At 38.7% G+C, this 27,525-nt stretch overlaps 1 protein-coding gene across 2 annotated transcripts in view; it reads right to left on the bottom strand.

Moving 5' to 3' along the window:
• Window positions 1-27,525, bottom strand: part of AMN1 (antagonist of mitotic exit network 1 homolog) — a 77,289-nt gene that overhangs the window by 9,984 nt on the left and 39,780 nt on the right. For both annotated transcript variants that reach the window (XM_018048340.1, XM_018048341.1), the window contains exons 4-6: window positions 26,114-26,331; window positions 25,748-25,804; window positions 14,327-14,438 (exon numbers count right to left, since the gene is read on the bottom strand). In XM_018048340.1, the coding sequence (XP_017903829.1) occupies window positions 14,327-14,438; window positions 25,748-25,804; window positions 26,114-26,331 (387 nt within the window). The remainder of the gene's footprint in view (window positions 1-14,326; window positions 14,439-25,747; window positions 25,805-26,113; window positions 26,332-27,525) is intronic.

Below are 27,525 nucleotides of genomic sequence, written 5' to 3'. Positions count from 1 at the left end.
TCCTGGGTTGGGACAATTGGCTGGAGAAGGGATAGGCTACCCATTCCAGTATTCTTGGGCTTCCCTGTAGCTCAGCTGGTAAAGAATCCACCTGCAATGCGGGAAACCTGCCTTCAATCTCTGGGTTGGGAAGACTCCCCAGAGAAGGGAAAGGCTGCCCACTCCAGTATTCTGGCCTGGAGAATTCCATGGGGTCACAAAGAGTTAGACACGACTGAGCAACTTTCACTAGAAAGCATTACTGTTAATACGAACAAAGATAGTGGAAGTGATGGAATTCCAGCTGAATTATTTAAAATCCTAAAAGATGATGCTGTTAAAGCACTGCACTCAATATGTCAGCAAGTTTGGAAAAATCAGCAGGGGCCACAGAAACTGGAACAGGTCAGTTTTCATTCCAATATCAAAGAAGGGCAATGCCAAAGAATGTTCAAACTACCATACAATTGCAATCGTTTCACATCCTAGCAAGGTTATGCTCTAAATCTGTCAAGCTAGGCTTCAGCACTACATGAACTGAGAATTGTTAGATATACAAGCTGGGTTTAGAAAAGGCAGAGGAACCAGAGACCAAATTGGCAACATTCGTTGGATCATGGAGAAAACAAGGGAATTCCAGAAAAGACATCTACTTCTGCTTCATTGACTATGTTAAAGTCTTTGGTTGTGTGGATCACAACAAACTGTGGAAAATTCTTAAAGACGTTGGAATACCAACTCACCTTACCTGCCTCCTTTGAAACCTGTATGAGTCAAGAAGCCACAGTTAGAACTGACATCGAATAATTGGTTAAAAATTGGGAAAGTGGTATGCCAAAGTTGTATATTGTCTCCTTGCTTATTTAACTTCTATGCAAAGTATCTCATGTAAAATGCTGGAATCAAGCTTGCTGGGGGAAATATCAATAACCTGAGATATGCAGATGATACCACTTTAATGTCAGAAAATAAAGAGGAACTATGGTGCCTCTTGATGAACATGAAAGAGGAGTGTGAAAAAGTTGGCTTGAAACTCAACATTGAAAAAAACTAAGATCATGGCATCTGATCCTACCATTTCATAGCAAATAGAAGGGGAAAAGTGGAAGCAGTGGCAGATTTTACTTTCTCAGGCTCCAAAATCATTGTGGACACTGACTGCAGCCATGACATTAAAAGACACTTGCTCTGTGGAAGGAAAGCGATGACAAACCTAGACAGCATATTAAAAACCAGAGACTTCACTTTGCCAACAAAGGTCCATATAGTCAAAGCTATGGTTTTTCCAGGAGTCATGTACAGATGTGAGAGGTGGACCATAAAGAAGGCTGATCTCCAAAGAATTGATGCTTTCGAACTGTGGTGCTGGAGAAGACTCTTGAGAGTCTCTTGGACTGCAAGGAGATCAAACCAGTCATTCCTGAACAAAATCAACCTTGAATGGGAAGGACTGATGCTAAAGCTGAAGCTCCAATACTTTGGCCACCTGATGGGAAAAGCCAACTCACTAGAAAAGACCCTGATGCTGGGAAAGATTGAAGGCAGGAGTAGAAGAGGGTGAGAGAGGATGAGATGGTTGGATGGCATCACCAACTCAATGGACATGAATCTGAGCAAACTCTGGGAGACAGTGAAAGACAGGGAAGCCTGGTATGCTACAGTCCATGGGGTTGCAAAGAGTTGGACATGACTGAGTGACTGAAAAACAACAACATGTATGGTTGTGAGAGTTGGACCATAAAGAGAGCTGATTGCTGAAGATTTGTTGCTTTCAGATTGTGGTGCTAGAGAAGACTCCTGAGAGTCCCTTGGACAGCAAGAGAGATCAAACCAGTCAATCCTATAGGAAATCAATCCTGAATATTCATTGGAAGGATTGAGGCTGAAGCCAAAGCTCCAATACTCTGGCCACGTGATAGGAGGAGCTGACCCACTGGAAAAGATCCTGATGTTGGGACAGATTGAGGGCGAGAGGAGAAGGGGATGACAGAAGACCAGATGGTTTGATGTCATCACCAACTCAATGGACATGAATTTGAGTAAACTCTGGGAGATAGTGAAGGACAGGGAATTTGGTGTGCTGCAGTCCATGGCATGGCAAAGAGTTGGACATGACTTAGCAACTGAACAACAATGATTGCATTGGGCTGACCTGGGTAACTCAGGATCATCTTCCCATTGTAAGGCCAGTATATTTGTAGGTTCTAACCATCAGAACATGGACGTTTTTGGGTGGGGACATTATTTTGCTTATGGCTATACTATCTTAATAGAATAAAGGATAAAAACGACATTATCATTATAAAAGACACAGAAAAGACATTTGATAAAATCCAACATTCATGATAAAAAACATTTAGCATATTAGAAACAGAAAGGAACTTCTTCAACCTGATAAAGGGCATCTATGAAAAAGCTGCCACTAATGTCATCCTTCCTGGTGAGAGACTAAATACTTTCCTCCTAAGATCAGGAACAAATACAAGGATTTCTGCTTTTGTCATTTCTATACTACCGTGCACTGGAGGTTCTAACCATGGAAATTATGGAAGAAAAAGAAAAACCATTCATGTTGGAAAGGAAAAAGTAAAACTTTTTTTTTTTTTAATTGTAGTTACATAATACAGTTTATAGAATTTTCTAAGGAATCTACTAAAAATTAGAATTAATAAATCAGTTCAGAAACGTTGCAGTGCATAAGATCAATATACAAAAATAAATTTATTTCTATGCAATGAACAATCCAAAAATTGAAAGTAGCTCTTTGCTCCTTTCGTGTTTGCCCATTTCTGTTCCCCTCTAATCGTAAAAGAACTAATTATAGAAATGAAATCAGTAAGCAATTGAAATGAACACCTGACTTATGTTCTCCTGAGTGCACATTGTGGTTTGTTTAACCTGTTGATTCTTTTGCTGGATAAAAAAGAATAACAGGCAAATTTGGTCTTGGAGTACAGAATGAAGCAGGGCAAAGGCTACTAGAGTTATGCCAAGAGAACGCACTGGTTGTAGCAAATATCCTCTTCCAACAACACAAGAGAAGACTCTCCTTCATTATTATTATATTATTTTGGCCATACCAGGCAGCTTGCAGGATCTTAGTTCTCTCAGCAGGGATCAAACCCAGGCCCTCAGCAGTGAAAGCATGGAGTCCTAACCTCTGGAATGCCAGGGAATTTCTCCAAGCTTTCTGATTAAAGCACTTTCTCTTCTAATGACACTTGTCTCTTGAATTACTGGCATGTGAGAGGCAAGCAGCCAAATCTGGGTTTGGTTAAAAAATGAAATTAAGAAAATATTTCATTTATATTACCATCAAAAAGAATACTTAGGAATAAGTTTAACAAAATAAGTAAAAACTTATACTCTGAAAACTACAAAAGACTGTTGAAAGAAATGAAAGTAGGTCTAATAAATGGGAAGATGTCCATTTATTCAAAGGTCAGAATAAATGATTCATGGATCATTATCCATTTTTTCATAGATCAGAAGTTTTCGTTAAGATGGCAGTACTCCCCAAACTGATCTATAGATTCAATACCATCCTTAGCAAAATGCCACCTAATTTTTTAAAAAGAAATTGACAAAACAATCCTAGTAGTTACACAGGAATTTAAGGGAATCAGAACAGTCAATACGGTTTTGAAAAAGAACAAAATGGGAAACATATACTTACTGATATACTTTAGTTGGTGTTTCTAAGACTATTTTGGCATTTTTACTAATTATGAATTTATTATCAAATATATGTAAATATTTAACTTCTGATTATATATGTGTGTCATTCTTCTGTAGGAATCTATTATTACACACACATATATATATAGAAAAACACTTTTCCCTCTAGCTCTGAGGATACAGTGTATATTAATGTAATTACAAATTCTGATGCTAGAAGGCAGTTGCCTCGTTGTGTCTGACTCTTTGCAACCCTATGGACTATAGCATGCCAGGCTTCCCTGTCCCTCACCATTTCCTGGAGTCTGCCCAAGTTCATGTCCATTGCATTGTGATGACATCCAGCCATCTCATCCTCTGATGCCCTCATCTCTTTCTGCCCTCTGTCTTTTCCAGATTTACATTACTCAGTCTAATCAGGCAGCTTTTCCTCATAAATATATAGAGTACTTAGGGCAGTGAGTCAATAGTAGGAATATTTAATGCCTGTAAGTTTCTTATGCTATAGGGAGAAGCTGTGGCGTCTCTAAGTATTTCATGATCTCTTGCCAGAATATTTTGTAGAAACTGTGGAAGAGGAAAAAAATTCTTTACCCTTCTGAGCTCTTGGCTGAGATCCCCTTGTAACCAAAGACGAATTAACAAAAGAAAAACAAACAGAAGTTTATCAACAAGAATACTTCGTGTATATATGGGAGATAATCAGGAAAAATGAGTAAATTCCTTGAGATGGCCCAAGTTACCACCATTTTTAGCTAAAGACAATTGAGAGATGTTGGGATTGTTGGGAAACTGGTTATGGAAAGTTACCAGTAAAAGTACAATTAACAAGGGTAATGAAACCAAACTCTGCCAGGCCCTCCTAGGTATAAGCCCCTCCATGTCTCCCACTTCTTATTTATAGAAAAGCCTTGTTGTCTACTAGGCCTTCACTGAGTTCCAAAGAACAGACTTCAACAGTTAATGATTAGAGAAATAGAAAATGCAGAAACAAAGAAAGCAATCAAGCAAGAAAAGTAATAATAGCTTGAACAATAGAGTCACAGGACTCCTAGTTCCTCCTGAAGGGATACAGATAACAATCTGATGCATATTTTTGAGTTTTTCTGCAGAAACTAACACCCCCTTCACCAAGTGGAAGATGTTGACTACATGATGACCACCAGCATTCTGGCTGACCCCAGACTGGCTGAAACCAGATTGATGATTGAGATTCCCAAAACATCAACTATTTCACCACCAACCAATCAGAAAAACATGCATGAGTTGATCATGCACCCTGTGACCCTCATCACTTATGTTGCCTTTAAAAACCCCTTGGCTGAAAGCCATCAGGGAGTTCCCGCCTTTTGAGAATCAGCTGCCCATGCTGCTTGCTTGGCACCCTGCACTTTCCCTCACCACAACTTGGTGTCAGAAGATTGGCTTTGCTGCACATGAGATGAAGAGACCCGATTTCAGTTTGGTAACAGTAAGATTCACTATGAAGATTTAAAGTGCCTTATCCACTGAATATGATTCTGATTTAGAGTCACCCTCTCTTCTCACTTTCACTCTCCTCTTAGCACAGAGAGGGAGACACAGAGGGAGACATTTTACAAATGAAGATTTTCTTTAAAAATGTAAACTCTCTTCACAAAAGGGTAACTTCTACTCTTTTCAGAGCTCCTCCAGTGTCTGCTGATTCTCAGGAAAAATAGCTTGAAATAATCCTTATGCCAAAGAGGCATATTTGGGGTGGCTTATTCTGCTACTTGGGCTTCTCTGGTGGCTCAAGAACCCACCTGCCAATTCAGAAGACCTGCGTTCGATCCCTGGGTCTGAAAGATCCTCCAGAGAAGAAAATGGCAACCCACTGCAGCATTCTTGCCAGGAAATCCCACGGATAGAGGAGCCTGGCAGTCAGACATGACTAAGCAACTAAATAACAATTCTGCTACTCATCAAAAGCAGACTTGGGACTGAAAAAGACTCTAAAGGTCATTTATACCAATCACATTACTGATGCTTGATATCACTCTCCTACTTCCTTCCCTTCTCTACTAGTAGTTAAGCCACTTGACACCAAAGGCTTAGGAAATTCCTCTATTGGAAAAAGAAGTGGAGATTGTAGATTAGGTGATTTAGGTTTTTTACTTCCAGTTCTATTAGTACCTATTTCTAATATCTGGGATAAGCCACCTAAATTCACTGTATTTCTGTTCCCTTATCTTTCAAACAAAGAAACTGTGTAGATTACTTCTGAGGAATCTTTTACTTTACCATCATTTTAAAAATCTATGACTAATGTAGATGGAGACCACTTTTTGAAAGAGATTCACTATGGGAGCTGTTGAAGCCCCAAGAAAAAGAAGAAACTAAGGGAATATAAATTAACAAACTAAGTTTTTCAAATGATCAAGGGGAATGTAATTAACACATTTAAAAAAAATACACAGGCAAATAAGTGAGGCTGCACACATTTTTTCTATTACGCCGTTACAGTGTATGGCATAAAGAAGTTCTGTCATGCTGGATTAGCAACAGATAACTAAAGAACGATGAAGAAACAGAATAATATAGGATATAGAAAATGAAATATACGAAATTTAAAAAGTAGTTGTCCTTGAAGCAAGGAATCAGCTTTAATTACAGAAAACTCTGAAACAAACCACTTGGCTCAATGTGGTAAATGTTGACATATTTATTATCCAGGAATCTAGAGAACTTGCTTGTTAAGTAATGAAGCTGAAACAAATCCTCAGATACCACTAAAATTTGAGTCAAGTCAACCCAAAGTGCCAGATTTCCTGCTGGGTTTTCCTGCCTTTCAATATAAACATTAGGATGTTTGTGCTAATTGCTTTATTGCCCTTCTAAAATCTAAACCTAGATGGCTGTGAATACTGTGAAACATGTTTAGATAATGGTTAGAAATAGAAATGCATGTCCAATTAAGGAGATTAACAAAACTATGTGAGTTGATATTACTGAAAATCATAGCAGACATAATTGAATTTAAAATAATACATTTTAAAATTATTTTCCTATTTTCTGTAATGTCTATGATTTACAATATTTTAAACAGCAACTTAATTTTTTGTCTCTTCTGCAGATATAAAATCAGAGTGCTTCTAATAGTTTCAATACCTAATTTATAATGTGTTGTTTTCCTTACAGTCTGATTGTAATGTTAAGAAATTTTATAAAAACTTAGAAACACAGAGAAGAAGATAAACTTATTAATTCAGGGAATCAGATGAGTAACTGCCAATCTGGGGGTCAGGTTGCTTTGAGAATAATATAATACTAGAATTGCACAAACATATGTATATACATAAATTCTTTTTTTTAAGTGGACCATTTTTAAAGTCTTTATTGAATTTGTTACAAGATTGCTTCTGTTTCATGTTTTGGTTTTTTGTCCTAGAGGGACGTGGGATCTTAGCTCTCTGAGGAGGAGGAGGTTTAGTCACTAAGTCGTGTCTGACTCTTGCGACCCCATGGACTGTAGCCTGCCAGGCTTCTCCGTCTATGGGATTTTCCAGGCAAGAGTACTGGAGTGGGTTGCCATTTCCTTCTCCAGGGGATCTTACTGACCCAGGAATTGAACCCAGGTCTCCTGCATTGCAGGCAGATTCTTTACCAACTGAGCTACAAGGAAACCCCCACCAGGGATCAAACCCACACCCCTCCATTGGAAGGTGAAGTCTTAACCACTGGACTGCCAGGGAAGTCCTATACATACCTTCTTTTTACAGAATATAAATCATATTGTTTTATCTAGTCAGATGTGACAAATCACATGAATATAAAAGAGGAAGCATATAAAGCGTTAGGATAGGAATGAAGAAAGAACTTTCATTTATCAGGTTTAAAAAAAAGCTTTCAAAAAAAAAAGCATTTGTCTTCTTTGGAGAAAAAAGAAATTAATAAACATAAGGTGAATATATTAACTCATTTTATTTTTATTGAACTGTGGTGTTGGAGAAGACTCTTGAGAGTCCCTTGGACTGCAAGGAGATCAAGCAGTCCATCCTAAAGGAAATCAGTCCTGAATATTCATTGGAGGGACTGATGCTGAAGCTGAAACTCCAATACTTTGGCCACCTGATGCAAAGAACTGACCCACTAGAAAAGACCCCGATGCTGGGAAAGGTTGAAGGCAGGAGAAGGGGACAAAAGAGGATGAGATGGTTGGATGGCATCACCAACTCAATGGACATGAGTTTGAGTAAACTCTAGGAGTTGGTGATGGACAGGGAGGCCTGGCGTGCTTCAGTCCATGGGGTCACAAAGAGCTGGACATGATGAGCAACTGAACTGATTTATTTTTATTCAATGATGGTAGCAAAAATATACAATGGTGCAGTGCTGACAGGAAAGAGTGAAGAGTAGAGATGATCTGGGTAGTTGAAAAACTTCAGCTTTTTTCTCTTTAAGAAAACTTTAATGATAAAAACCATTGTATAGGAACTTCTGTATTTATCAGATCACCCAATTTTATGACTGACAGTTATACATAAGGGAAAGCTGAGGTCCATAAAGTTAAGTTATTCAGTGTTTTGGAGAGAAGAGAGTTCTAGAAAAACATCTACTTCTGCTTTATTGACTATGCCAAAGCCTTTGACTGTGCGGATCACCACAAACTGGAAAATTCTTAAAGAGACAGGAATACCAGACCACCTGACCTGACTCTTGGGAAATTTGTATGCAGGTCAGGAAGCAACTGTTAGAACTGGACATGGAACAACAAGACTGGTTCCAAATTGAGAAAGGAGTACGTCAAAACTGTATATTGTCATCCTGTTTATTTAACTTACATGCAGAGTACATCATGAGAAACTCTGGGCTGGAAGAAGCACAAGCTGGAATCAAGATTGCTGGGAGAAATATCAATAACCTCAGATATGCAGATGATACCACTCTTATGGCTGAAAATGAACTAAAGAGCTTCTTGATGAAAGTGAAAGAGGAGAGTGAAAAAGTTGGCTTAAAGCTCAACATTCAGAAAACTAAGATCATGGCATCTGATCCCATCACTTCATGGGAAATAGATGGGCAAACAGTGGAAACAGTGAGAGACTTTATATTTTTGGGCTCCAAAATCACTGCAAATGGTGATTACAGCCATGAAATTAAAAGATGCTTACTCCTTGGAAGAAAAGTTATGACCAACTTAGATGGCATATTAAAAAGCAGAGACCTTTGTCAACAAGGCTATGGTTTTTCCAGTGGTCATGTATGGATGTGAGAGTTGGACTGTGAAGTAAGCTGAGCACTGAAGAATTGAAGGTTTTGAGCTGTGGTGCTGGAGAAGACTCTTGAGAGTCCCTTGGACTGCAAGGAGATCCAACCAATCCATCCCAAAGTAAATCAGTCCTGAGTATTCATTGGAAGGACTAATGTTGAAGTTGAAATTCCAATACTTTGGCCACCTGATGCGAAGAACTGATTCACTGGAAAAGACCCTGATGCTGGGAAAGATTGAAGGCAGAAGGAGAAGGGGACAACAGAGGATGAGATGGTTGGATGGCATTGCCGACTCAATGGACACGGGTGTGGGTGGACTCTGGGAGTTGGTGATGGACAGGGAGGCCTGGCGAGCTGCAGTCCATGGGGTCGCAAAGAGTCGGACATGAATGAGCGACTGAACTCAACTGAACTGAGAAGACCAATGTTGACTTAAAAAAATGCATAATGTGAGAGTTACGAGATAAATTTTATTTGGGGGCAAAATGAGAACTGCAGCCCAGGAGAAAGCACCTCAAAGAAACTGCTCCAAAGATGTAGGGGGAAAGGTCAGGATACATGTGATTTTGAGGAAGGGAGAGTATATGCAATCAAGCACACATTTTCCCAGAAAGTTGCCTCAAGCCTCGTGAAGCTTTCTGCTGGTCACGAGAAACAATCATCTCCATGAAGGACTTTAGCACTTTTCTACAGATGAGGAGATACAAGAATTGGGGATATAAAATTTTATATCCAACTATCTGAAGACCTGACCTGCCAGTTTCCCCCTCCCCACCAGCACAGAGTGCCTCATTTCTCCACCCTGAACTCCTTTCAGGGGGTGTTGAAGGTCAGCAACTACAGCAGCACAAGATTAAATCCCTGCAGAGGCAGACGGCAGGCCCTCATGGCAAGTGCCTATGTGTGGCCTACACTGAGGACTGGTGCTCATTTCACTTCATCTTGAGATTTTTGTTTAATCTTAGCACTATTATTAAAAACTCTGTCACAATGGGCAAGTACCATTTCAGTTTCTCACTTTCCTATTCTGGGAAAGCAGGGATTAAAAAAACAACAACACATAAATTATCCTGTGTTAAAAAAAATTTGAGAAATGCTTGTTCAGGGGAGCAAAACTTTGTAGTCATCCCAAAGTGTCTGGCATCAGGATTATTTCAAGCCAAAAACAATCAAGGCCCAAAAGACTCCAGAAGAAACTTTGCCCTTTCCCCTTACTGCCCAAAGGAAGTATAGATAAGTCCTCCTATCCCCATCAGAGATTATCTGCCAAGAATCTGGGCTAGGTATGGTGGGGGAAATTCAGTGAGGGGGCTAGAGTTCAGAGAACCTTTATGTTCCACGGTCTCTGCATGGCCCAACAAATATTTGTTTACCAAGCATTTGCTTTTTTATCTCCATGTGAATTGCCTTCATCTCCTATGAAGTTCCAGATGTCTACCCCTGCATGTCCTCTTTAGCTGCTGAAGATGTTTCAGACACTTTGGCTAGTTACTCAGTTCTCTTGGGTCTCTCCCATGTATGTAAATTCTGATTTTCTCCTCTTTACCTGCCTTCTGTCAATTTAATTCTTAGATAAGCCAGAAGAATCTAAAAGGGTAGAGGAAAATTTCTAACTCCTTGACATTCGGATAAAAAAAGTTTCTTAGCTATAGTATTTCTTAGAGCCTTTGAAAAATGAATATTCATTACAGTGATATATTTCCTAAACTTTTTGGACATAATAAACATATTTTGTTTTATGCTGCATACCTTGAGCAAGGGATTGAGTGGTAGAACAAGAAAAAAGATATGACCACAAGGTAGCAGTAGCATACAAAGAGATTTACTTGGGCAGCCCTTTTCTAGGTTTGCAGGGAAGGGGAGTCCCACACAACAGAAAAACTTCCAAAGGGGTGTGTGTATGAGTCTCGGAAAGGAAGTAAGGTAACGGGACTCCCAGGAGACTGAGGAGGGAGGTTATTTGTCATTCCATTCTAGGTCACATGAGAGTTGGTAAATTCAGTATTTTGAGTCATGATATGGATGGGAAAAGAGTCTACAGTCAGGGGTTTCCCCAGTGGTGCATCAGTAAAGAATCTGCCTACAATGCAGGAGACCTGGGTTTGATCGCTGGGTCAAGGAGATCTCCTGGAGAAGGAAACAGCAACACACTCCAGTAGTCTATATTCAGTGTTATATAATCATACCAGATAGGCATTTCTCTTTAATTCACCAGCTGATAATATATCTTTAGTTTCCAGTGATCTCAGTAATTATATAATTTATCTCAAAACTGTCTTTTTGCTTTAAAAATCAGACTAATCAGAAAACATATTTTCAATTCATATTCATTAGTCATGTCTAAATTAATACAGGCACATTTAAGCATTTTAATATTGGTCTTGTACTCAAATTTTCAGTTTTTGGTTGTATCTTCTAAATATTTCATTACCTATAAGGTCTTTGATAATTGTTTTAAGCAGTTTGCCTAAGGAGAAGCTTTTCCGGTTGACCGTGTATAGTCTGTTTTCATTTCTATTAAAAGTGAGACGAAATGCCAAATTAACTATTTCCAAATTGTAACCAGAAAGATGATCAAGGTAATAACAAATGTTGAGTTTATAACATGTTAGGTAGTCAAGCTGATCTGAGACAAATAGAACATTAAACCAGAATTATTCCAGCTAAGGTTCTAGGACTAGAGGTATCAGCTACTCTCTCATTCCAAAATGAGATACCAGACCACTTGTACATGACTTGCAAATGCTTGGCTGAAAACTGATTTTGGAATCTTTGGTGCCTTATCCATTCAAAGATATAAAAATGTAAAAATGGGAAGTGATGGAAAATTGGAAATTAAAGAAAGGATTTCTTTAAGACAGTTGTGATTTGAGTTCTAGAAAGAGGGCTGCAGGTGCTTGCTCTTCCCTTCAAGCCTAGTGAGAGAGGGCTCCAAGGGGATCAGTTGGAGAATCTGATACGTCCCTTGGAGCTTGGGGAACACAATACACATCACAAACAGTACACATCAGACCTAAGAAAACTAAAAAGCAGGCTATGTTAAGAGTCCATGCACCCAAATAGAGGACTGAAGTGGGGAAATATCTGTACTCTCACCATCTAAAGTACTGTGTTCCCTGTGGATAGATGTGGGCTAGCATGGGTTGCCTTGTATTTTGCTCATGAAAGCAACCTAGATGGTCGAGGCAACCTCAACAGAAAGAAACTGAAGGTATGCTGCTACAGGCATGAGGGCAGAGGAAGAAAATGCTTGCTACTAGCCACGAGACACATTTGCTTGAAGCAAGAGAACTGTAGATAGGAGATACACGCAGTGAGGAGGGGAATGGCAGAAAGTGGACTCTGAAGAAGGTCAACAGTGCCCCACTTTTGTGAGAGTATGGATCAGGATCAGCTCACCCACTGAGCCCATGGTGCTGCCACTAGATCACAGAGGTAGTGCTCAGGTAAGACTTTTCTTTCCCTTACCTGCCCTCCTGCTCATCGCAGTCCTACCCTGCACTAACACTGCTGAGGTCAGAAACTATGGTGGGTGAGTTAGGAAAGGAGGAGGAGAATCAGGAGGGAAAACAGGGAAACAAACAATGTTCCCTTAACACAGCAGCCTTTCCACCTACAGCAAACCTGAGCTAACTGGAGGAATGAAAATCTTTAATTTGAACTCATTTGGAGTATTACATGGGAATGATAAGAAAAGTCAGTGGCACATGTTTGAGATTTTCATTTGGGTTTGGGAAAAATTAACTCCTGTAGAGCAAATTTGTAATTAATATAGTGAGAGGAAAATGGAGTCACTTTATGAATACCACTTTCTTGTTCAGTGTATTGATTAAACACACATATACCTCACTGAGTAGATTTACACACTTTTAGTTGGTATTCTGAAAAGACCTATTATCAAAAATGGCTGCAATTACATTTCACATATTGTGGACTCTTCCACCTTACAATAATAGCCTTCTTGTTAAAATATAATTTTCTGCCTTGTTTGATGACTAGAGAGCCTCTGCTTGCCTCTCACAACCCTCAGAATAGTGTTCACATTAACTGATTCCCTGTACTCAGTCACAGGAATTTTTCTGGTTCTAAATTATTTTCTTAAAATTATGATTATTAATTTTTAACAGGTAAAATCATTCACATGGTACAAAATTCAAAAGGACAAAAGAGTATATGATGAAGGCTTTTTCCTACTCTTGTCTCTCCACAACCTTCCCCAGAAGTACCCACTGGTAATAGTTTCCAACTAAAATTTTGGCGTTAGCGTTCTGAAAAATGTCTACCTAAAATAAGATTTTAATCTTCATTACAGATGTCTTCAATAACCAAATATAACCCATTACAGGCTTAGTTTAGATTGGCAGTTCAAACAGAAAAAGTGGAAGTTGTCAAAAGGACAGTAACTATTAAACTATAATTAGGAAAATAAGCTGGAAGGGCAGGGCATTAAGTACAGACTTACAAGTGAGAACCAGGTTATATTGTGGTAGGGGACCCATGTGTAGGAATAATGTGAAAGAGGTGTCATGGCTCTTATACAAGCCAAAGGCTGTGACTAATTAAGTGAAGTGCCACGTTAGCCGAATGATTCTGAATCTCAATGGCTACAGCTTGGTGTGATTACAGTTAACAGGTCATTTAGCATATTTGATAGATGTAATTATATGAACAACTACATAAGGCATCATGTTTAATATCATGACCACTACTACTGCCACCATCATCCTTATCAGCACAGTTAGCATTTATTGAGCCTCGGCCATCACCACCATCACCATCACCATCATCATCACGATTAACATTTACTGAGCCCTCAGTATGTGCTAGGCACCAAAAAATGTTTGTCGTGATCAAGTTTATAAGGTAGGTACTGTGATTATACTCACCTTCAGATGAGGAAACTGAATAATGGAATGGGTTAAGTAATTTACCCAAGTTACACAGTTATTAAAAGATGAAACCAAGATTTGAACCCAAGCAGCCTCATACTTACCCTGGTGGATCAGATGGTATAAAGAATCTGCCTGCAATGCAGGAGATCTGGGTTCAATCCCTGGGTTGGGAAGATCCCCTGAAGAAGAAGGGGCTTCCCTGGTGGCTCAGTAGTTAAGAATCCACCTACAATGCAGGAACTTCACAAGACATGAGTTCGATCCCTGGGTTGGGAAGATCGCCTGGAGGAGGGCATGGCAACCCACTCCAGTATTCTGGCCTGGAGAATCCAAATGGACAGAGGACCCTGACAAGCTACAGTCCATAGGGTTGCAAAGAGTCAGACACAACTGAAGCAACTTAGCCCACACACACACCTGGAGAAGGGAATGGCAACCCACTCCAGTATTCTTGCCTGGAGAATTCCACAGACAGTCCATGGAGTCGCAAAGACTCAGACATGATTGCTCAACTGACATATACACACACACAGCGTTATACTAACCTGTTATTAGAGGGCATCCATGGAAGAGTAATATACATATCTGAGGACAGCAAGTAAGGACAGCTTCTACAGCCTCATCAGTCAGATTCACACAATGCCCCATATGAATCTCCTGTTTAAAAATAAAGAAAGTATAATCAAAAGAAAAAACAGGACAATAAGAACAGTGTGAAATGCTTGGGAAATACTGTACTCTGATAACAAAACCCTCAATACCTACGAAAAACTATAGGAAGGACCAATGAAAGTCTATAGTAATTTGGAAGGTATAGCAGCTTTAAAAGTTAAATGCCCAACCACTTTATAAGGCAATTTGGCAGTATCTATTAAAACTGACAATAAGTATCCTCCAGAACCCAGCAATTAATTCGAACAGCAGATGTCCACTATATATAGAGAAATGCTTGTACATGTGTGTAAGGAAACAACTTATAAATATGTCAACTGAAATATTACTTGTAATAGTAGATAAATGGAGATAGGGTAAGTAAATGGTGGTTCATTAATATATTGTAATAAGATAAAACAGTTACAAAGAAAAATATTTACTTGTATAATAGACATAAATCTTAAACATAATGTTAGTTCAGACACTTTGCAAAACAGTGTTGTAGCATTTTATAAAGCTAAACATGTACTTACTGTATGACACAGCACTTCCATTCTAGTCATTACCCCCCAAAATGAAATCATATGTCTACACAAAGACTTGTATGCAAATGTCCACAGCAGTATTTATAATAGTCTAAAATTGGAATAACCGAAAGGTGAATATATGAGCATGCTGTGTTATACCCAGACTATGGAATACTACTTGGCCAAAAAAAGGGATGAAATATTAACATATTTAACAACATGGATGAATCTCAAAAATATTATGCCAAATGAAAGAAGTAAAGAAAATAGTAAAAAGCCACAAGATGATATACTGCATGATTTCTTTCATATAAAATATTATAGAAAAAAGCAAAACTATATTGACAAATGAGTGGTTACTTGGGGGAAGGCTACAGCAGAGTATTGACTGAAAAGAGATGGGAGAAAACCTCCTGGGGTGATGGAAATATTCTGTACCTAATTGTGGTAGTGGTTATAAGATTGTAAAACAATTACGAACATTCATCAAACTGTACATTTAAAATAGGTGAATTTTATTGTATGTAAATAAAACTCCAATAAAGCTTGAAAAAAATTTTAAAACATGATTTTGAATAAAAAATCAAATTGTAAAACAACATATATGATATGAAACTATTATGCACTATTTAAAAACACATGACTCATTTGAAAAGACCCTGATGCTGGAAAAGATTGAAGGCAGGAGAAGGGGACGACAGAGGATGAGATGGTTGGATGGCATCACCGACTCAATGGACATGAGTTTGAGTAAACTCCAGGAGTTGGTGATGGTCAGGGAGGCCTGGTGTGCTGCAGTCCATGGGGTCGCAAAAAGTCAGACATGACTGAGTGACTGAACTGAACTGAAAAACACATAATATAATGTCTTATTTATGAATATATCACAATGAAGGCAGTGGAGAAGGGGATGACAGAGATGAGATGGTTGGATGGTATCACCGTCTCAATGGACATGAGTCTGAATAAATTCCGGGAGTTGGTGATGGACAGGGAGGCCTGGTGTGCTGCAGTCCATCGGGTCGCAAAGAGTTGGACACGACTGAGTGACTGAACTGATCACAAATGATGAAGCACAAGCTGAAATCAAGATTGCTGGGAGAAATATTAATAACCTCAGATATGCAGATGACACTACCTTTAGGGCAGAAAGCAAAGAGGAACTAAAAAGCCTCGTAATGAAGGTGAAAGAGGAGAGTTAAAAAGCTGGCTTAAACCTCAACATTCAAAAAAGAAGATCATGGCATCCGGCCCCATCACTTTATGGCAAGTAGATGGGGAAACAACAGAAAAAGTGAGAGGCTTTATTTTCGTCGGCTCCAAAATCACTGCAGATGGTGACTGCAGCCACAAAATTAAAGGACATTGGCTCCTTGGAAGAAAAACTATGACAAACCGAAACAGCATATTAAAGACCAGATACATTACTTTGCCAACAAAGGTCTGTATAGTCAAAGCTATGGTTTTTCCAGTAGTCACGCATGGATGTGAGAGTTGGAGCGTAAAGAAGGCTGAACGCCAAAGAATTGATGCTTTTGAACTATGGTGTTGGAGAAGACTCTTGAGAATCCCTTGGACTGCAAGGAGATCAAACCAGTTGATTCTAAAGGGAATCAGTCCTGAATATTCATTAGAAGGACTTATGTTGAAGCTGAAGCTGCAATACTTTGGCCACCAGATGTGAAGGGCTGACTCGTTAGATAAGACCCTGATGCTGGGAAAGACTGAGGGCAGGAGGAGAAGGGGACAACAAAGGATGAGATGGTTGGATGGCATCACTGACTCAATGGACATGAGTTTGATCAAGCTCTGGGAGATGGTGAAGGACAGGGAAGCCTGGCATGCTGCAGTCCCATAGGACTGCAGGGTCAGATATAACTGAGTAACTGAACAACAACAGTCACAGATAAACACACACATATGTAGAAAGACAGAGGAAATAGTCAAACATGGAAGGAAAGATACACAGGCATCTTCATAAGAATGGTTACCTCTGACAGAAGAAGGGGAATAAATGAGGGGAGGGAGCTTTAGATATCACATTTAATAATTTTTTAAAAATATAATTGGCTGGAATAAATGCAGACAATTCAAGTGGTTGGCTCACAGGTCTCTGTTATAAAAATTTCCATACATTTTCATATATTTGAAATATTATCAATCTTTTGTTTAATGTTCTAATTTGAAATACTTTCTCATTGCTAGTGAAAACGTAAAAGGGTATGGTTGCTATGGAAACAGTATGGCAGTTCCTCAAAAAATTATATATAGAATTAGAATATTATCTAGCCATTTCACTTCTAGGGATATACTCCAAAGAACTGCATGCAGGGATATAAATAGATGTCTATACAGCTATGTTCATAGTAGAGAGATTCACAGAAGGCAAAAGGTGGAACCATATCAGTGGATGAATGGTTTTTAAAAATGTCACTATAATGGTGAATTCATAAAGACAGAAGATAGAACAGAGGTTGTCAGAAGCTGGGGGAAAGGATAATGGGGAGTTATTGTTTAAAGGGCAAAGAATTTCTATTTGCTGCACAATGATGTGAATGTACTTAAATCCACTGAATTGTACCCTAAAAATGGTTAAAATAGTAAATTTTATGTATATTTGCCAACATCAAGAACTTTTTAACAATTCTGAAAGTAAGATTCAACTAATAATTGATATGTATACTTATGGTAGTAGTTTTTCTTTTCTATTGCAAAGCTGATATTATGTTGGTGTACATATTATTATAATTAATCATGTCTTAAAATAAAGGAAACTTGAATATATTGAAAATTCATGAAAACTGAGGAGAAAGCATCATATTCTACATGGAAAAGGCATCCTATGATATGAATTGGCAAGGTGACAGACAATGAACCCTTTCATGGATCACAGCCTTGTTGTGGGGCAGGGACTTGCATAACTCATTGAATCTATGAGTCATGCCATGCAGGGCCACCCAAGACAGACAGGTCATACTGAAGAGTTCTGACAAAACGTGGTCCACAGGAGGAGGGGTTGGCAACTCACTCCAATATTCTTGCCTGGAGAAACCAATGGACAGTATGAAAAGGCAAAAAGATATGACACCAGAAAATGAGCCCCCCCTAGGTAGGAAGGTGTCCAGTATGCTACTGGGGAAGAGTGGAGGGCAATTACGAATAGCTCCAGAAAGAATGAAGTGGCTGGGTCAAAGGGAGAACTACACTCACCTGTGGATGAAGTATCTGGTGGTGAAAGTAAAGTCTGATGATGTAAAAAACAATGTTGCATAAGAACCTGGAATGCAAAGTCCATGAATCAAGGTAAATTAGATGTGGACAAGAAGGAGATGGCAAGAGTGAACATTGACAGGAATCAGTGAACTAAAATGGATGGGAATGGGCAAATTTAATTCAGATAACTGTAATGTCTACTACTGTGGGCAAGACTCCCTTAGAAGAAGTGGAGTAGCCCTCACAGTCAATGAAAGAGTCCACAATGCAGTACTTGGGTGCGTCCTCAAAAATGACAGAAAGATCTTGGTTCATTTCCAAGGCAAACCATTCAACATCAGAGTAATCCAAGTCTATGCCCAAACACTGATGCTGAAGAAACTGAAGCTGACCGATTTTATGAAGACCTACAACACCTTCTGGAGCTAACACCAAAAAAGATGTCCTTTTCATCCTTGGGGACTGGAATACAAAAGTAGATAAGTCAAGAGATTCCAGGAATAACAGGCAAGTTTGGCCTTGGTGTACCAAATAAAGTAGGGCAAAGGCTAGCAGAGTTTTGTCAAGAGAACACACTAGTCATAGCAAACACCCTTTTCCAAAAACACAAGAGATGACTCTATACATGGACATAACCAGATGGTCAATACCAAAGTCAGACTGATTATATTCTTTAAGCTGAGGATGGAGAAGCTCTATACCTAGAGCCAGAGCTGAGTGTGGCTCAGATCATGAGCTCCTTATTGCAAAATTCAGGCTTAAACTGAAAGAAACAGAGAAATCAACTAGGCCGTTCAGGTATGACCTAAATAAAATACCTTATGGTTATACTGTAGAGGTGATGAATAGATTCAAGAGATTAGATCTGATAGAGGGCCTCAAGAACTATGGACATTTATATGAGATTATTATTAAATGAGGTTTATAACATTGTACAGGAGGCAGTGACCAAAATCCATCCCAAAGAAAAAGAAATGCAAGAAGGCAAAGTGGTTATTTGAAGAGGCTTTACAAACAGCTGAGGACAGAAGAGGAACAAAAGGCAAGGGAGAAGATACATGCACTGATGCAGAGTTCCAGAGAATAGCAAAGAGAGATAAGAAAGCTTTCTTAAATGAACAATAGAGAGAAACAGAGGAAAACAATGGAATGAGAAAGGCTAGAGATCTCTTCAAGAAAACGGGAGATATCAAGGGAACGTTTCAGTCAAGGATGGGCATGATAAAGGACAGAAATGGTAAGGACCTAACAGAAGCAGAAGATATTAAGAAGAGGTGCAAAAATACACAGAACTATACAAGAAAGGCCTTAATGACCCAGATAACAATGATGGTGCGGTCACTCACCTAGTGTTGGACATCCTGGAGTGAGAAGTCAAGTGGGCCTTAGGAAGCATATTATGAACAAAGCAAGTTGAAGTGATGGAATTCTAGCTGAGCTATTTCAAAGTCTAAAAGATGATGCTGTGAAAGTGCTGCACTCAATATGCCAGCAAATTTGGAAAACTCAGTAGTGGCCACAGGCCTGGAAAAGTTCAGTTTTCATTTCAATCCCACAGAAGGGCATTGCTAAAGAATATTCCAACTACCATACAATTGCACTCATTTCACATACTATCAAGGCAGTGTTCAAAATTCTTCAAGCTAGGCTTTAGCAGTACGTGAACAAAGAAACTTCAGATGTACAGGCTGGGTTTAGAAAAGGCAGAGGAACCAGAGATCAAATTGGCAACATTCTTTGGATCATGGGGAAGGCAAGGGAGTTCCAAAAAAAATCTACTTCTGCCTCATCAACTGTGCTAAAGCCTTTGACTGTGTGGATCACAACAAACTGTGGAAAAATATTAAAGAGATGAGAGTAGCAGACCACCTTACCTGTCTCCTGAGAAACCTGTGTGCAGGCCAGAAACAACAGTTAGAAACGGACATGGAATAATGGGTTCGTCCAAATTAGGAAAGGAGTACAACAAGGCTGTATATTGTCACCTTGCTTATTTCACTTATATGCAGGGTACATCACGCAAAATGCCAGGCTAGATGAAGCACAAGCTGGAGTACAAGACTGCTGGGAGAAATATCAACAACCTCAGATGTGCAGATGATAACACTCTAATGGCACAAAGTGAAGAGGAACTGAAGAGCCTCTTGATGACGGTCAAAGAGGAGAGTGAAAAAGCTGCCTTGAAACTCAACATTCAAAAAACACAAGATCATGGCATCTGGTGCCATCACTTAATGGCAAAAAGTGGAAGCAGTGACAGGAGGCAAAAAATGGGAGAAGTGACAGGTTATATTTTCCTGGGCTCCAAAATCACTGTGAATGGTGACTGCAGCCATGTAATGAAAAGATGCTTGCTGCTTGGAAGGAAAGGGATGACAAACCTAGACAGTGTATTAAAAGCAGAGACTTCACTTTGCTGACAAAGGTTCTTATAGTCAAAGCTATGGTTTTTCCAGTAGTCATGTATAGATGTGAGAGTTTTTTAAAAGGTCCTAAATTCACATTGCTATATTGTTTCCCATGAAGTTTATATTGTGAATTTGAAATTTTTGCTAGGACCTGTATTTGCCAGAATTGAGTATTTTCTTTTTTCAAATGCCTTTCAAGTGAAAGTGAAAGTGAAGTTGCTCAGTTGTGTCCAACTCTTTGCGACCCTGTGGACTGTAGCCTACCAGGCTTCTCTGTCCACGGGATTCTCTAGGCAAGAATACTGGAGTGGGTTGCCATTCCCTTCTCCAAGGGATCTTCCTGACCCAGGGATCGAACCCAGGTCTCCCGCACTGGAGGCAGATGCTTTAACCTCTGAGCCACCAGGGAAGCCCTTAACATACTTTAAATGAAACCTGAGCTGAACACTGTTCCTTCCATCTGTTGTTCTCATTGTATGTTATTGTTGTTCAGTTGCTAAGTTGTGTCCAACACTTTTTGACCCCATTCTGTAGCACACCAGGCTTCTCTGTCCTCACAAGAAAGGCTGAGTGCTGAAGAATCGATGCTTTCAAATTGTGGTGTTGGAGAAGACTCGTGACAGTCCCTTGAAATGCAAGATCAAACCAGTCGTTCCTAAAGGAAATCAACCCTGAATATTCTTTGGAAGGACAAATGCTGAAGCTGAAGCCCCAGTACTTTGGCCACCTAATATGAAGAGTTGACTCATTGGAAAAGACTCTGGTGCTGGGAAAGATTGAAGGCAAAAGGAGAAGGGGCTAGCAGAGGACAAGATGGTTAGATAGCATCACCAATCCAGTTCAGTTCAGTTTAGTCGCTCAGTCATGTCCGACTCTTTGCGACCCCATGAATCGCAGCACGCCAGGCCTTCCTGTTCATCACCATCTCCCGGAGTTCACTCAGACTCACATCCATCGAGTCCGTGATGCCATCCAGCCATCTCATCCTCGGTCGTCCCCTTCTCCTCCTGCCCCCAATCCCTCCCAGCATCAGAGTTTTTTCCAATGAGTCAACTCTTCTCATGAGGTGGCCAAAGTACTGGAGCTTCAGCTTTAGCATCATTCCTTCCAAAAAAATCCCAGGGTTGATCTCCTTCAGAATGGACTGGTTGGATCTCCTTGCAGTCCAAGGGACTCTCAAGAGTCTTCTCCAACACCACACTTCAAAGGATCAATTCTTCAGCGCTCAGCCTTCTTCACAGTCCAACTCTCACATCCATACATGACCACAGGAAAAACCATAGCCTTGACTAGACGGACCTTAGTCAGCAAAGTAATGTCTCTGCTTTTGAATATACTATCTAGGTTGGTCATAACTTTTCTTCCAAGGAGCAAGCGTCTTTTAATTTCATGGCCGCAGTCACCATCTGCAGTGATTCTGGAGCCCAAAAAAATAAAGTCTGACACTGTTTCCACTGTTTCCCCATCTATTTCCCATGAAGTGATGGGACCAGATGCCATGATCTTCGTTTTCTGAATGTTGAGCTTTAGGACAACTTTTTCACTCTCCTCTTTCACTTTCATCAAGAGGCTTTTTAGCTCCTCTTCACTTTCTGCCATAAGAGTGGTGTCATCTGCATATCTGAGGTTATTGATATTTCTCCCGGCAATCTTGATTCCAGCTTGTGTTTCTTCCAGTCCAGCGTTTCTCATGATATACTCTGCATATAAGTTAAATAGGTAGGGTGACAATATACAGCCTTGACGTACTCCTTTTCCTATTTGGAACCAGTCTGTTGTTCCATGCCCAGTTCTAACTGTTGCTTCCTGACCTGCATACAGATTTCTCAAGAGGCAGGTCAGGTGGTCTGGTATTCCCATCTCTTTCAGAATTTTCCATAGCTTACTGTGATCCACACAGTCAAAGGCTTTGGCATAGTCAATAAAGCAGAATGGACATGAATCTGAACAAACTGTATCAGGTGGTGGAGGACAGATGAGCCTGCTGTGCTATGGTATGGGGTCACAAAGAATGGGACATGACTTAAGAGACTGAAGAACAACAGACAATGATGTAGAATTGATCCACTTGTCTTGTTTTAGGGACTTAATTATAGTAAAGGAAGAAAAAGTGATATGTCCCAACACATGATTATTTCTAATAGATAAAAGCTGTAAATAAGCTGAAGTACCAACATCAGAAAAACCATTAAGGAAAAGTGATACATAACAAGGACAGATTTTGTTCTCTGATATGACAGTGCCTAGAACTTAGCAGATACTCAATAAATATTTGTTTAATAAATGAATAATTCTTTCACAGCAAATTAAAGTTTAACCATTAAGATTGTAGAAAGCTATAAAATGATTGTGATATAAAGTTTAAAATATGACAGCATTTATTGAGGTACTACTGTGTGACTGGCACTGTAGTAAAACCTAGGTATAGAATGATGACCGAGTGATGAACAAAATGATCTGCTCTCACTGAGAACTCAGACCAATAAAGATTTCAGAGTCAATACTGACATTCAATTAATGCTGTGTGTGTGTGAAAGGTGCTTAGTTGTGTCCAACTGTTTGTGATACCATGGGCTGTAGACTGCCAGGCTCCTCTGTCCATGGAATTCTCCAGGAAAGAATACTGGAGTGGGTAGCCGTTTCCTTTGCCAGGGGATCCTCCCAACCCAGGGATCACACCCAGGTCTCCCACATTGCAGGCAGATTCTTTGTCATCTGAGCCACCAGGGAAGCCCATAAATGCTGTAACATATGTTTTTACTAAATGGCAATCTTTAGGAGAGGTTCTTAGACTTTTAATCAAATATATTTTCAAATTATAAACTATTTAGCAACCTTGATATTTAACTTCCCAGAAAATGAAAGTGAAAGTCACTCAGTCGTGTTCAACTCTTTGAGACCCCATGGACTATGCAGTCCGTGGAATTCTCCAGGCCAGAATGCTGGAGTGAATAACCTTTTCCTTCTCCAGGGGATCTTCCTAACTCAGGGACCAAACCCAGGTCTCCGGCATTGCAGGTGTATTCTTAACCAGCTGAGCCACAAGAGAAGCCCAAGAATACTGGAATGGGTAGCCTATTGCTTCTCCAGGGGATCTTCTTGACCCAAGAATTGAACCTAGGTCTCCTGCATTGCAGGTGGATTCTTTACCACTTGAGCTATGAGGGAAGCCCCTAACTCTCAGGAACTGAACAAATTAAAAGCAACAGGTTAAAAATGAGGTTTCTGAAAATGTAGGTATATATATTACCCAAAAGAGAAGAATCAGTTAAAAAAAATGAAGGTGTTTGCATTTCTATTTGTCAGAAATTGTGGTCACAAAGATGCAATGAGTCAAATGTTAAAATATGTTCCTTTGTTTAAGGAAGGAATTAAGTTCTAACAAATTTTAGAAAGATTTTCATTAAAATACTTTGATACTTACAGAAATAAGCTTTGGAAAACTGAAAAAATGACAAATTCAATAACATTACAATGACCAGTGCACTGGTGGTTGGATTTTTTCCTCAGTCTGCCTAGGTACTCTTTATTTTATAAAGCTAAAGTAAATATGTAGGTATATTCCCTACCACTGCACAACAACTAATTTCCTGGTGGTTTTATTAGGAAGTGATAAACTAGGTTAAATGTTGGATAGCTTTGATAAAATTGATGGTGATTATAGGATAATGCTGTAAAAATAAAATAACCTAATGAATATAAGGCAGTAGCATGGAGGATAGCATATTGAGTGCTCAACAAATATTTGTATTTAAAACAGTAAAAGTTTTGGCAGTTTATTGCACCTACAGTTAGAATGCAATCTGGAATTTGAAACTTCATTAAAAACAAAATTTCTTAATGAAAAAATTCATAAAAGTATATATGCTATTTTATATATGCAAACACATATATATACATATAAGCAGGATGCAGATATATAAACATCACACAAAAAATTCTTTGGGCAATAAATCAAGCAGAAATATTTTGGCAAAAACATGGTATCACCATTCTAATAGTGGTTACTAACATGTATAATTCATTTACAGGCTGCTTACTTCCAAAAAGGATTTGATGTGACTTTTTGTTGAAAAGCACAGCTTTTAATTAAGAGTAAAAACAAACTAAAACACTGTAAACTGGGAAAGGAAAAAAAATAAAAATCTTGGGACAAAAGACTTCTTAATATTTAGAAACAGGTTATAGGTGCCACATCTGTCATTGAATACAAAGGAGGAACACTAAGATCTTTTTAAACAGCTGCACAATGTGGCTTCTGGGGGAGGAAAAACCTTTTCTCTATCTGCTTATATTTGTCTTTGGGAGCCTTTAAATTAAACTGACAATAAGATTAACAAGAGGAAAGGCAAAATTTATTCACAAGCTCACAAAGGTCGTGGTTCAAAGAAATGGCTAGAATTTAGTTTATATACCATCTTAATAGGGGAAGAGGAGGAGGAGAAAGGATACTTAACAGTCATACAAATGACTTTTAGGGAAGACAAAATGGACCTTTAGGAAAATAGATGGGAGTTATGATAATCTTTTGACAATGCCTGTTTAATGCAATTTCTCATCTGAAAATCTCCCTTAAAAAGGATTTGAGGCATTTGAATTCTTTTGGAAGTGTCTGCTTTTAGGCAGAGAGGGGGGATGGGAGGCGGTTCAGACAGTCTTTTTTTTAACCTCTGTGGTTTTTTAAACATCTTCAGCTCAGAATAATCTTTATGCCACAGTGGTATACTCTGGATGCCTTCATAGATTCAGAAAAAGATGATCAAGAGAGAATAAATATGATGTCAAGAAAAATACACTGGCAAGAGCATAAGTAGTCCTGGTAAAAATATCAGTCAGACATGAAAATTCTAAAGGATGTCATTTTACATTGATGAATTTTCATTATCTTTATCCATAGTAAGACTATCCTTAAATGTAGTAGAAGTTAAAACCTTTGGAAAATAAGAACATTTATTGGAAGTAAAATGGGTTTTTATAAAGCATACTTTATCTCCTAACTTTACCAGTTTTTTTTTCACTCTGGAATAAAGAGGTGGAGGGGAAAAAAGTCCTTGGAAATACGTAATTGAGAATAAGGCACTGGTTGTCTTCTAGGTTTAATAAAGAATTTCTGAGGATAATATAAATTCAGTTATCATCATCTTTATAGATATTTTTAAATTACCTCTAATTTCTCGGCACAAGGTCCACTAACAAGCGCAACCACACCATGGTCAGATACCTAAGCAAAGGGAAAAAGAACACAGCACATAAATGGAGATGATGGAAGCATATTTTTCTAAAAATTATTATTTAGATATTGTTTTATTTCCTCCCATTTAGCAAACGTGTTTTAGCCACCACATACCTTCTACCCTTACTTAAAACAATTGAGGAGAGGGTGCCAAATTATACTGCAATTATTTAACTATCAAAATATGAAGTCAATGATTTCAGCAACAACAAAAATATTGTGTTCTGATGAGTTATGGAAATATACTGGGCAAGTAAATACATACAGTCTCCACATTTCAAGTTTTATTTCATTTACCTGAGTAGCTGAAAAATCAACACACTGCAAAAATGCGCAGTTTTCTCCTAATGCCTGCAAGGACACATCAGTAATACCTAAGCAGCCTCCTAAATCAATGATCTTTAACAGCCGGCAATTGAGTGCAAGAGCAAGGACTCCTTCATCAGTGAGATTGCAGCATCTTTTCAAAGAAGCTTCATGCAGGTAAGAACAAGATGAAGCCACAGCTTTTATTCCTGAGGGAAAATATAATTCCATATCAATGAACTATAGATGTTTATATATGAGAAATGTGACTGATTTTTATATTAGTAATCACCAGTACTGATACACCCAATTAGCCTTTTCCGAAGTAGCTCATATGGGGAACATACTATTTTTCCAGTGATGCTGTCATTATTTAAAACTCTTTTAGAATGTTTCAAGAATTCTCTATATTCTCTGTAGTACAGTCTTCAGAATATCTGCAATTAATGACATGCGTTTTTATGATTAGATTTGCTTTTAAGAAATGACCAAATATCATTCAGAACCAAATTAGGTAATTTAAATAGTAATGAATCTCCCTTTTGTTAAAAGTCTTAAAGTAATAAAGTTAATTTTCTTGTAGACTCTGAAAAGAAATCAAAAGTTAAATGCCGCAAATGTCTTAAGTAATAGCTTTCATGCTTATCCTTAGAAATCATACCCATGTTTCTGTGTTTTCCCCTCCCTCTTTGATTCTACCCTTTCCTACCACCATGCTCCTTCTGTTAGCCTGGATGAATCTTAAATTTTACCGAGGGTCAAGAAAAGAGAGGCCCTTAAATCCAATGAAACTGATGTAAAAGCACTTTGGTGACAGGTATGTGATGATGTGCCATATAAATAAAAAGAGTACTGAAGGAATCCTGGGCCCTTCAGTCATGGACAAACATTATAGCACTGTTAAAAGACACCTTTATGGGCAAAATACACAAAATGGAAGATGGTAAATTCGTGTGTAGGTCATTTTTATTGTTTACTATGTCTTGCTGCGATTCATGGGGTCGCAAAGAGTCAGATACGACTGAGCGACTGAACTGAACTGAACTGAACTGAACTGAAAGAACTCTTACTTTATTCATTAGTGTTCAGCATGAAAGTTCTTTTTAGAGAGTCAGTATTTGTGTAAACATTTTAAAACTTATGCTTCCTTGCAATATTATGAATGTTCTAACTTGCTAACCAAGCTAATTGTAAAATAGAGCCAACTACCTAAAAAATTTTCTAGAAACCTAGGTAGCCAAATAACTCCCTCTTTCTTATATTGAAAAGAGTAAAAATTTTATATTTTTAAAAAATGGTAAAAATCCATTAATTCATGTAACAGTCACACTGATACATGCAGTCTGCCTGGTTATAAAACACTGTAACTGGACAAGGTCGGTACCAAACCCAATTTCGGCTTC

The sequence above is a fragment of the Capra hircus genome, chromosome 5, assembly GCF_001704415.2.
Source record: "Capra hircus breed San Clemente chromosome 5, ASM170441v1, whole genome shotgun sequence".
In the NCBI taxonomy this organism is placed as follows: domain Eukaryota; kingdom Metazoa; phylum Chordata; class Mammalia; order Artiodactyla; family Bovidae; genus Capra; species Capra hircus.
Note: the sequence above shows the minus strand (reverse complement) of the source record. Positions and strands in the feature narration are given on the sequence as shown.